Consider the following 12,500-nt stretch of genomic DNA (forward strand, 5'->3'; position numbering starts at 1 on the left):
TGCCAAAGACATGACATGTTGCAGAGCTCCCATGACATCTGCTCCAGATGTGGGGAGTTCTTAGTAATCGAGCCTTCATCCTCATCTGTCCAGTCTGAATGCTCCTAACTCATGCCCCCCCAGTGCCTTCCACAGCCAGGCTGACCTGCTGGTTCGGGCTTCCAGGACTCACTGCCCCAGCTGCCGCCTCACTGACCAAGGCAGGAGCCAAGTGTTCCACCACCATGCTTCAGAGGGCCACTGGGCCCAACGTGGGAGCCACCAGCCCACGCCACAGTCACTGGATCTGACCCTCCAGATGAAATGACCTGCATAGGAACACCTGCCTGGTTCCTCTCCTCTTTACCTCTCCTCCTCTTTAATTTCCTCTTTACTCTCTTTACTCTCCTCCCTCTTTACCTCTCTTTACCTCTCCTCTCCTTGTATTCTCTCCCTCTCTTTACCTCTTTACTCTCCCTCCACTCTCCCTCTCTTTACCTCTCTTTACTCTCTCCTCTTTTACTTCCTCTCCCTCTTTACTCTCTCTCTTACTCTCCTCCTCCTTACTCTCCCTCTTTACCTCTCCCTCTTTACTCTCTCCTCCTCTTTTACCTCTCTTTACTCCTCCCTCCTTACTCTCTCCCCTCTCTCTTTACTCTCTCTCTACTCTCCCTCCCTCTCTCCCCTTTACTCTCTCCTCTCTTTACCTTCCCTCTCTTTTTACCTTTTACCTCTCCTCTCCTTACCTCTCCCTCTCTTACTCTCCTCTCTCTTCACTCTCCCTCTCTCTTTACTCTCTCTCTCCTCCTCCTTTTACTCTCTCCCTCTCTCTTACTCTCCCTTACTCTCCTCCCTCTTTACCTCCTCCTCCTTACTCCTCTCCCCTTTCTCTCCTCCTTTACCTCTCTTTACTCTCCCTCCTTACTCCTCCTTCTTTACCTCTCCTCTCTTTACCTCTTTACTCTCCTCCCTCTTTTACTCCCTTCTTTTACTCCTCCCTCCCACTCTCCTCTCTTTTACCTCCCTCCCCCTCTTTACCTCTCACTCTCCTCTTTACTCCCTCTCCCTCTCTTTACCTCCCTCCTCCCTACTCTCCCCTCTCTCTCTTACCTCCTCTTCCCTTCCTCCTTACCTCTCTTTACCTCTCCCCCTCTTTACTCTCTCTCCTCCTTACCCTCTTTTACTCTCCCTCTCTTTTCCTCTCTCTCTTTTACCTCCCTTTTACTCTCTCCTCTATACCCTCTCTCCCCTCTTTACTCTCTCCCTCTTTTACCTCCTCCTTCTTTACTCTCCCTTTCCCTCTTTACTTCTCCCTCTCCTTACTCTCCCTCTCTTCCCCTCTCTTTACTCTCCCTCCCCTACTCTCCCTTTACTCTCTCTTTACTCTCCCTCCTTTACCTCTCCCTCCCCACTCTTTACCTCCTCTCTTTACTCTCTTTACTCTCCCTCTCTTACTCTCCTCTCTATATACTTTCTCTCTCTCTCTACTTTGACCCCGGTGTCTGACACCGTCGGTCTATTGACCCTCGGTTGATTGACGCTCGGGTTCGTTTGATCCCCGGTCTCATATCCTGGTTCGATTACCTGTGGTCTGATTGACCCCGGTTCGTTTGACCCTGTGGTCTGATTTACCCGATATCCCCGTGGTTCGATTATCCCCGTGGTCTGGATTGACCCCGTGGTTGATTGATCCTGCGTCTATTACCCCGTGGTTCGATTGACCCCGTGTCTTTGACCCCGTGGTCTGATTGACCCCTGGCGTCGATTGATCCCGTGGTCTGATTATCCCGGCTCTGATTGACCCCGGTGGTCTGATTTCGACCCTCGTTGGTCTGGTTTACCCCGTTCTTGATTGACCCCAGGTCTGATTGACCCCTGTGGCTCATTGATATCAACCGGTTAGTTAGTTATCCCGGATAAAAGCAACTACAGCTGTTGAGCTTTTGTTTCACGTCCTCCCTGGAGTCGAAACGTACCTCACAGCTGGTTCATATTTACAGTTGTTGTATTTCTCTTTATTATTTACTCTTTATTATAATCTTATTATTCTAGCTGGGACTGTGTTGACGGTCGTGGTGGCTGATAAGAAGTTGAAGTCTACACCAGGCGTAGATGAACACTCCTGCTTCTGACCGGTCGTCAGAACAGCTGTTATTTATAAACCCACTTCCAGTTCCCCGTTACTGGTTGGACCGCAGACTTAGGCTCAAACCCAGAGACAAAAGCTTGCAGCTTGGTCGCCGTCGCCTTGCTGTGTTGATCGCCGTCAGGCCACGGAGGCAGCGCCTCCTTAGATAGAACCTGAACAGGCAACCAGCAGCAGCTCTAGAGGGAGCTCACACCTGTCTCTTGTCCCTCGTCTGGTTCCTAAAGTTTGATACCTGAACTCTACTCGCTTCCCCTGAACCATACTTTTCCCAATCTCAATTTTATAAAAATCAATTTTAACACTAAAAGAAAAGTAAAACATTGGACACCGTGTTAGCCTATCTTCTTTCCAGCTGCTTAGTTACCCGTGAGAGAAACCTAAAAGCCTTCAAACAGCCCAAATCTCTCTTCAAGTTAGTCGCCCATCGTAGGAACTCCCCTCCTGTGAAAACCTGAAAAAGTCTCTACGTTTCGTGAAGGTCTGACTCCTGTCGCCGTTCCGGCCTCAGAGGATCGTCAGCGATTTAAAATCCGTCATTTAGCAGGAGACTTGTTGCTTCGTTCTCTTTCAACACCGCCAGTCGTCACCTCGTTTGTTCCCTTCCTGTGTTCTGCACCCGACATACAGTCCTCCAGAAAAACCTGATTATGTATCGTGATAATCAGCCTTATTTTTCAAATACCGCGACTTCAACCGCTAATCTGTCGTTTCTGCGTGAAAATTAGCGGTGCTTGCATAGTACATAACCCATTCGTCTGCTAAAACGCCTGTATTATATCTTAGCAGAAAGTGAAAAATGTTGCGCTGATTTACACTAGCAGCCATTTCCCCGTTATGGGAACGTTATGAAATGACGCCATTACGCTTACATGAACATCATTGAAAAGCGGTTAGTTCACCAAACAGCAGTTTCATCGCCATAAGACTGCATAAATACCATATGGGGTATTACATCACATTTTATAAGAAAAACGTGTCACATGATCAAGGATTTCTGCCCGCGAACAATCACAAAACCAGCTTTTTTCAAAGGACTGCGAATCTATATTTCTGAAGCTGTTCCTGACCGCATGTTCTGTGGCATGAAATCAGTTCCGCCTTTCGCTTCTGACATCATCGCACACGTGGTGAAAAGGGAGCGCCAGCGGTGTTGATGATCCATTACACTTATTCCTGACTGTAGTTGGTAGGGAGTGACGCTTGGAACGCTTCCATGACTACTGTTAAAGCTTCACAACAGGAAGTGAATCCTGGGAACTAAAACCTGTTGATGTGCAATCTGTGTTCTCCGTTATTAATATTAATATTTATTAATTTGTTACTGGCTGAGATTTCTACTAAGCGCTTGTAGCTGTTCAGTTTCTTAAAGTTTGATGTTATTACTTTAATGTAAGCCAGTTTGTAATGGAATAAAGCCATCACATCCAAACCTGCGGTCTGACCTCCTCAATTTACTTTAATAAAAGTACCAATACCAAGCATATGTACAACATATAAGGCTATCCTTAACTGCTACTGTAAGTACCCATTTTTCTCCCTGCACTAGACTCCATGAAATAATCAGGACTTTAGCGTATAGAGCTGTGCATATTTCCACTCAGACTCCATGTAAATAATCAGACTTTAGCGGTATAGAGCCAGCATATCTCCACCTTTAGACTCACCACGCAAATAATCAGGACTTTTAGCGTGTATAGAGCTATGCATATCTCCACCAGACTCCATGTAAACAATCAGGACTTTTGAGTGTATAGAGCCAGCATATTTCCACCAGACTCCATGTAAATAATCAGGACTTTATGTAGTGTAGTGCCACACCTCACCAGAGACTCCATGTAAATAATCAGGGACTTTAGGTGTGTAGAGCAGCATATCTCCACCAGACTCCATGTAAATAATCAGGACTTTTTAGTGTGTATAGAGCCAGCATATCTCCTACCAGACTCCATGTAAATAATCAGGACTTTTTAGCGGTGTAGAGCCAAAGCATATCTCCACCATGTGACTCCATGTAAATAAATGCACTTTTAGCGTGTAGAGCTAGCATATCTCCACCCAGACTCTAGTAAATAATCAGGACTTTTAGTATGTATAGAGCCAGCCATATCTCCACCAGACTCCATGTAAATAATCAGGACTTTTAGCATGTATAGACCAGCATATCTCCACCAGACTCCATGTAAATAATCAGGACTTTGAAGCGCGGTATAGAGCCAGCATATCTCCTACCAGACTCCATGTAAATAATTCTGGGACTTTTAGCGTGTATAGAGCTATGTGCATATCTCCACATGTATGGGTGAATTAAGCTTATTTCAAACCAAACCAGAGTGGGGATTGTGGGAAACAGTGGAACGCCTGGAACTGGACTCTTAGAATAATAATGTGAGTCTGTCAGCAGCACAATACGAACTTTTTAGCGACCAACTGCTGCTGCACATTAGTCCTGTAGGTTTGGCATTCCACAGCCTCGGTTCTTGGTTTTTATACTGGACCAGGTTCAGACACAGAAACATGGAGACAGAGTCCAGGTAGGACGCATTAGGGACCTACAACAACAACAACAACAACAACAACAACAACAACAACATTGGAAAGTTCTTGAATCAGAGGTACAGCTCTGAGTCCGGGTCTAACAGACTGTGATCCTGATCAGTGAACAGATGATTTATTTTCTCTGTGCTTCTGATGTAACATGAATGTTGGCGTGGAGCAGTCCATTCAGCTGGCGGGGGCGTGGAGCAGTCCATTCAGCTGGCAGGGGGGGCCTTTGTTGCAGAGTCGGGCCAGCAGCTCCTCGCCATCTGCAGCAGAGAGTTCACCTCTTCCAGACATCCTCATGTGGGTGTGTGTAGCCGATTCTTGCAGCACAGAGACATAGCACACTCGTTACTTCACGGTTACTGAAAATACCAGCTGTGTTTCCATCCACTCATTTTTATCCTACATTCCAAGTGAAATCTTGTGGAAAAAAAATGCCACATAGAAATGTACATCTGTAGAATGGAATATCAACCCTAAAGGGAAAAGCTGCTCGGTCTCATCAGGATTCTCTCTTGATCGATAGACTTCTCTTATCCCTTGGATGTGATGTGAGTAACCTGGTCTGAAAGTGTGGAAGTCTTCTGGTAGCTGTGCCAAAGAGAAATCTCAATCATTCCCAATCTTACAGAGACGGAGAGTGTAGGTATCATGTAAGGAGATAAACATAGGCTACAGCTACTAGTCATCACTAACATGCTAGCTAACATATCAGTCGCTACGATCACTAACATGCTAGTTAACATTAGTACCACTTAAACTAAACAGATAAATGGAAGTCCAAACTCGCTTGTGAGCTTCTCCTGTACTATACGGGTAATTCCTCTACTGTGTGACATGACAGTCTCCGTGTGGTTATGGAGCCAAATCAGTTAGCTCTATTGTTATAAAATGCTGCCTGCTACGGGAGCCATAACGTGAGCTACAAGGTAATGGAGCCTTTTCTTTATACATTGTCGGTTTCTTAGGGAAATATACAACGGACAAATAGAGTCTTAAACGCCTAGATGGTAAAAGCTTATTCTCTGTCAAGGACGAAAAAAAATGGCGGTCAGTGGAATGCTAACAGGAGGTGATGGCCAGTTAGCAACAAAATGGCCTATGGATGGCTCGAAAGTTCTGAAGTTTAAGCTGCCCCCTTTGCTCTGGCAGTGACTCCTACTCTTTTGAGTGGGCGGGCTAACCTTGATGATGTAATAAGTGGGTGGGCTAACCTTTGATGGTGTGGCCAGTGGGCGGGGCTAACCTTGATGGTGTGATAAGGGAGGGGCTAACCTTGTGGTGCATAAGGGTGGGGGCTAACGTTATGGTGTGGATACTGTGGAGGGGCTAACCTGATGGTGTGATAAGTGTGGGGCTAACCTTGATGTGTGATAAGTGGGCGGGGCTAACCCTTTGATGGTGTACTAAGTGGTAATGGGGCAACCCTTGACGGTGTAAGGTAAGTGGGTGGCTAACCTTGATGGTGTAAGTGGGCGGGCAATCCCACCATGGTGTAATAAGTGGGCGGGCTGCAACCTTGATGGTGTAATGGGTGGGTGGGCTAACCTTGATGGTGAATAAGTGGGTGGGGCTAACTCTTGATGGTGTGATAAGTGGGAGGGGCTAACCTTGATGTGGTGTGATAGTGGAGGGGCTTAACCTTTGATGAACTTCGTGCTTGAGGTACTTCGGGCCATGGGGAGGGTCTTGGGTGCAGACCCTTGAAGATGTTCCTTGCGTGATGTCGCTCTGGCGTAGTATCCTGAAATGCCTACAGCGCTTCCACCACGCTGTACGCCTGTCATCGTCTCCGCGCACGCAGTGTCCCAGCATGCCTCTTCACCCAGTAGGGGTGGGGCTCACACACTTTGGAACATCGCTTCTACTGTTGATGAAGCCGGCTGGGAGGGTCGTCACTGCAGGTTGTTCACGCGGCAAATAATAGGAGTGCAAGACAAACAGGAAGTCAGCAGGACAAACAGGAAGTCAGTGCACGCACACACAGGGAAGTGTCAGCACGGACACACAGGAAGTCAGCACGACACACAGGAAGTCAGCAGGGACAAACAGGGAAGTCAGCACGACACACAGGAAGTCAGCAGGACAAACAGGGAAGTTGTCAGCAGGGACAAACAGGAAGTCAGCACGGTACACACAGGAAGTCAGTAGCGACACACACAGGGAAGTCAGCAGGACAACAGAAGTCAGCACGACACACAGAAGTCAGTAGGGACACACAGGAGTCAGCACGACAAACAGAAGTCAGCGGCACAGGAAGTCAGCAAACTCTCTCCCACCTGCCTCCTGTTCGTCTCACCTGTCTCTATGCTCTCCTACCTGTCTCGATTTCTCCTACCTGTCTCATGTCCCTACCCACCTGCCTGTCTGTCCCACCTACCGTCCTTATGTCTCTACCTGTCTCATGTCTCCTACCTGTCTCATGTTCCTACCTACCTGTCTCATGTCTCCCACCTGTCTCAGTCTCCTACTTACCTGTCTCATGTCTCCTACTCCCTGTCTCATGTCTCCTACCTACCTAGTCTTATGTCTCCTACCTTGCCTCATGTCTCCCACCTACCTGCCTCGTCCTACCTATCACTGTCTCATGTCTCCCACCTACCTGTCTCAGTGTCCCTACCTGTCTCATGTCTCCTACCTACCTGTCTTATGTCTCCTACCTGTCTCCATGTCTCCTACCTACCTGCCTGTCCCACCTACTTGTCCCCGTTCCTACCCACCTGCCTTACCTGTCCCACTCCACTTGTCTCATGTCTCCCTACCTTACCTGCCTGTCTGTTCTACCTACCTGTCTCATGTCTCCTACCTGTCTCATGTCTCCTACCTACCTGTCTCCATGTCTCCTACCTACCTACCTACCTGTCTCCATGTCTCCTACCCACCTACCTACCTGTCTCATGTCTCCCTACTCTACCTGTCTCATGTCCCTACATGTCTCCTACCTACCTGTCTCCATGTCTCCCACCCACCTACCTGTCCTACTCCACTTGTCTCATGGTCTCCTACCTACCTGCCTGTCTGTCCCACCTACCTGTTCTCATGTCTCCTACCTGTCTCATGTCTCCCACCCACATTGTCTCATGTCTCCTACCTACTTGTCTCATGTCTCCCACCCACCTGTCCTTCATGCCTCCTACCTGTCTCATGTCTCCACCCTGTCTCTATGTCTCCCACCTACTTGTCTCATGTCTCCTACCTACCTGCCTGTCTGTCCCACCTCCTCCCTGTCTAATGTCTCCTACCAGTCTGTCTACATTCCCCACCTACCTGTCTCATGTCTCCTACCTGTCTCATGTCTCCTACCCACCTGTCTCATGTCTCCTACCCTACCTGCTCATGTCCTACCTACTTGTCTCATGTCTCTTACCTACCTGCCTGTCCTACTCTACTCTGTCCTCATGTCTCCTACCTACCTGCCTGTCCTACCTACTTGTCTCATGTCTCCTACCTACCTGCCTGTCCTACCTACCTGTCTCATGTCTCCTACCTGTCTCATGTCTCCTACCTACCTGTCTCATGTCTCCTACCTACCTACCTGTCCTACCTACTTGTCTCATGTCTCCTACCTACCTGCCTGTCTGTTCTACCTCACCTGTCTCTATGTCTCCTCTACCTGTCTCATGCTCCTCCTACCTACGTGTTCTCATGTCTCCTACTCTACCTACCTACCTGTCTCATGTCTCCTACCTACCTGTCTCATGTCTCCTACCTACCTGTCTCATGTCTCCTACATGTCTCCTACCTACCTGTCTCATGTCTCCTACCTACCTGCCTGTCTGTCCTACCTACCTGTCTCATGTCTCCTACCTGTCTCATGTCTCCTACCTACCTGTCTCATGTCTCCTACCTACTTGTCTCATGTCTCCTACCTACCTGCCTGTCTGTCCTACCTACTTGTCTCATGTCTCCTACCTGTCTGTCTCATATCTCCTACCTACCTGTCTCATGTCTCCTACCTACCTGTCTCATGTCTCCTACCTACCTACCTGTCCTACCTACTTGTCTCATGTCTCCTACCTACCTACCTGCCTGTCTGTCCTACCTACCTGTCTCATGTCTCCTACCTGTCTCATGTCTCCTACCTACCTGTCTCATGTCTCCTACCTGTCTCATGTCTCCTACCTGTCTCATGTCTCCTACCTACCTACCTGTCCTACCTACCTGTCTCATGTCTCCTACCTGTCTCATGTCTCCTACCTACCTGCCTGTCCTACCTACCTGTCTCATTTCTCCTACCTGTCTCATGTCTCCTACCTGTCTCATGTCTCCTACCTACCTGCCTGTCTGTCCTACCTACCTGTCTCATGTCTCCTACCTGTCTCATGTCTCCTACCTACCTGTCTCATGTCTCCTACCTGTCTCATGTCTCCTACCTACCTGCCTGTCTGTCCTACCTACCTGTCTCATGTCTCCTACCTACCTGTCTCATGTCTCCTACCTACCTATCTACCTTTCTCATGTCTCCTACCTGTCTCATGTCTCCTACCTACCTGCCTGTCTGTCCTACCTACCTGTCTCATGTCTCCTACCTGTCTCATGTCTCCTACCTACCTGTCTCATGTCTCCTACCTGTCTCATGTCTCCTACCTACCTGTCTCATGTCTCCTACCTACCTACCTGTCCTACCTACTTGTCTCATGTCTCCTACCTGTCTCATGTGTCCTACCTGTCTCATGTCTCCTACCTACCTGCCTGTCTGTCCTACCTACCTGTCTCATGTCTCCTACCTACCTACCTGTCCTACCTACTTGTCTCATGTCTCCTACCTGTCTCATGTGTCCTACCTGTCTCATGTCTCCTACCTGTCTCATGTCTCCCTGAGCGGTGAAGATGACAGCCTCCAGCCCATCGTCAGAGACAGACAGCGCCTCCTGGTGGACGATGTCCTGCAGGCGAGCCAGGACCTGTCCGTCTGTCAGCTTGGCGTAGCGCAGCACGGCGCAGCGTGATTGGATCGGCTCGATGATCTTATCAGACGCGTTGCACGCCAGGGCGAAGCGCGTCGTCTTCGAGTAGATCTCCATGATCCTCCGCAGAGCCTGCTGGGCGCCGTCCGTCATGCTGCAGGACACGAGACACGAGACAACGAGGTCATCTGCTGTCTCCCGTCAAACTAATTACTCCACACACAAATAACGGTTAAAAGGCTGTAACGTAACCTACAGGACTAATGTTCAGCAGCAGTCACTAACAGTTCTGTTGTTGCTGCTGACAGACTCACATTATTATTCTAAGTGTCTGACAACATTATGGGATGGATCCCTACAGAGATAGAGCTTTTAGTTAAAGAGTAAGATCCTTTTAGTTTAACATCAAACAGCCCCGAAATCACCATCACCAAACTACACCAGACTCCATGTAAATAATCAGGACTTTTAGCGTGTATAGAGCTAGCATATCTCCACCAGACTCCATGTAAATAATCAGGACTTTTAGCGTGTATAGAGCCAGCATATCTCCACCAGACTCCATGTTAATAATCAGGACTTTTAGTGTGTATAGAGCCAGCATATCTCCACCAGACTCCATGTAAATAATCAGGACTTTTAGTGTGTATAGAGCCAGCATATCTCCACCAGACTCCATGTAAATAATCAGGACTTTTAGCGTGTATAGAGCCAGCATATCTCCACCAGACTCCATGTAAATAATCAGGACTTTTAGTGTGTATAGAGCCAGCATATCTCCACCAGACTCCATGTAAATAATCAGGACCTTTAGTGTGTATAGAGCCAGCATATCTCCACCAGACTCCATGTAAATAATCAGGACTTTTAGCTGTAATAGAGCCAGCATATCTCCACCAGACTCCATGTAAATAATCAGGACTTTTAGCGTATAGAGCCAGCATATCTCCACCAGACTCCATGTAAATAATCAGGACTTTTAGCTGTAGGTAGAGCCAGCATATCTCCACCAGACTCCATGTAAATAATCAGGACTTTTAGTGTGTATAGAGACAGCATATCTCCACCAGACTCCATGTAAATAATCAGGACTTTAGCGTATCAGAGCCAGCATATCTCCACCAGACTCCATGTAAATAATCAGGACTTTAGTGTGTGTATAGAGCCAGCATATCTCCACCAGACTCCATGTAAATAATCAGGACTTTTAGTGTGTATAGAGCCAGCATATCTCCACCAGACTCCATGTAAATAATCAGGACTTTTAGCATGTATAGAGCCAGCATATCTCCACATGTAAATGGGTGAATTAAGGGTTTATTTCAACCAAACCAGAGTGGTGATTGTTGGAACAGTGGAAAGATGAACCAAGACGGCTTTTGGTAGTTTTAATTAGTTTCTGTCCACTTTGAATGAAGTGCGTTTTAGGATGATAAAAGTCATGATTATTTACATGGAGTCTGGTGGGTTTTGGGTTACATTGCAGCTTGTTCTCACCTGTCGGCTTCGTCCAGGATGATGATCTTGTGTCGTCCTTTGGGCAGTGTGACTTTCTGCTGAGCAAACATCTTGATCTTGTTCCTCACCACTTCGATTCCCCTAAAAACACAACAGCAGCAGGTAGAGTCTCCTCCTTAAAGAGAGAGAACTTAATCTAAACTCCCGGACACTTCCTGTAGAGACTCTTTCACGTTCTCTTGTAAATTATAGATTGAATCATTTTAATGTTCTGCTAAATAAAATGAGACGAGATAAGTTAGACCCAGTTAAAGCGTAGTAGATATACTCTTTAACTAAAACAACCCCAGACTGTCTTTGTGTATTTATCAGGTGTGTCCCCACAGCCCAGTTTTTCAAAAAATTTAATCTGGATCAAATTGATCTGGATTTGGAAATCCCATGTTTAGCTGTCCAGGATCTCCTGATCCAGATTACTTTTATGCCAGTTTTCTAAAAGGAACACTGAATTGGATCACTGGGATCCAAATACCAAATGTCAGGATGACCAAACCCTGTTGACCAGAGCCTTAATGGAGCCAACAGTGCAGCCTGCTGGCTCAGATAAGAACTACAGGTAAAGAACTACAGGGAGGCCCCTAATAGACACTGGTTGTTTTAATTTTAACAAACGGAAACATTTTACATTCCTTATTTTGTTATGTTTGTTTGTTGTTGTTGTTGACCATATCTCATTAGATGTTATATGATTCCCATATGAAGACATGTATATATCATCAGTAAACATTGATTTTATGATCATTCACTTAAAAAAAAAACCTCTCTCTGATTTTATTTGGTTGGAAAAATCCCAACTGAATCCTCCCTTCTGATTGGATCAGGATAATCCTGTTTTTTTGGATCACATAGATCCCAAAGTGAGTTCAGAGGGCAGGTTTGATCCAGATCAGATGTCTCCCTCCCTCTCTCTCTGTCTCTCTCTCTCCTCCCTCTCTCTCCCTCCCTCCCCCTCCCTCCCCCTCTCTCTCTCTCCCTCCCTCTCTCTCCCTCCTCCCCTTCACTTACTCTATATATACCCATATACTCCTATATATATATTTACATATTATATAAGGTATTGTTGTTTGTTGTTGTTATTGTTGTTGTATGTAGTGTGTATGTTTGTTTTGTTTGTGTCATTGTGTATGTGTATGTATGTGTGTGTTTGTATTATGTGTGTAGGTGTATAAGTGTGGTTTGTAATGTTGTGTTGGGCTAGGGTGGGTGTGTGTGAAGTGTGTGTGGTTGTGGGGTATGGTGTGTGTGGTGTGTGTGTTGTGTGTGTGATGTGTGTGTGTGTGGTGGTGGGTGGGTTTTAGTTGGCATAGTCGTGACCTGAGTGTGGATGTTGTTGAGATGGTGGTGGTGGTTGGGATTTTTTTTGTTTTGTGTGGTTGTTGTTGTTTTGTGTTGTTTTTGTTTTTGTG

At 46.9% G+C, this 12,500-nt stretch overlaps 1 protein-coding gene across 1 annotated transcript in view; it reads right to left on the bottom strand.

Annotated features, from left to right (window-relative positions):
* rfc2 (replication factor C (activator 1) 2) overlaps positions 1–12,500 on the bottom strand; it is a 20,841-nt gene that overhangs the window by 5,290 nt on the left and 3,051 nt on the right. The window contains exons 3-4 of the mRNA XM_039801185.1: positions 11,074–11,175; positions 9,472–9,730 (exon numbers count right to left, since the gene is read on the bottom strand). Coding sequence (XP_039657119.1) covers positions 9,472–9,730; positions 11,074–11,175 — 361 coding nt within the window. The remainder of the gene's footprint in view (positions 1–9,471; positions 9,731–11,073; positions 11,176–12,500) is intronic.

This window comes from Perca fluviatilis, chromosome 5, assembly GCF_010015445.1.
Source record: "Perca fluviatilis chromosome 5, GENO_Pfluv_1.0, whole genome shotgun sequence".
Taxonomy (NCBI): domain Eukaryota; kingdom Metazoa; phylum Chordata; class Actinopteri; order Perciformes; family Percidae; genus Perca; species Perca fluviatilis.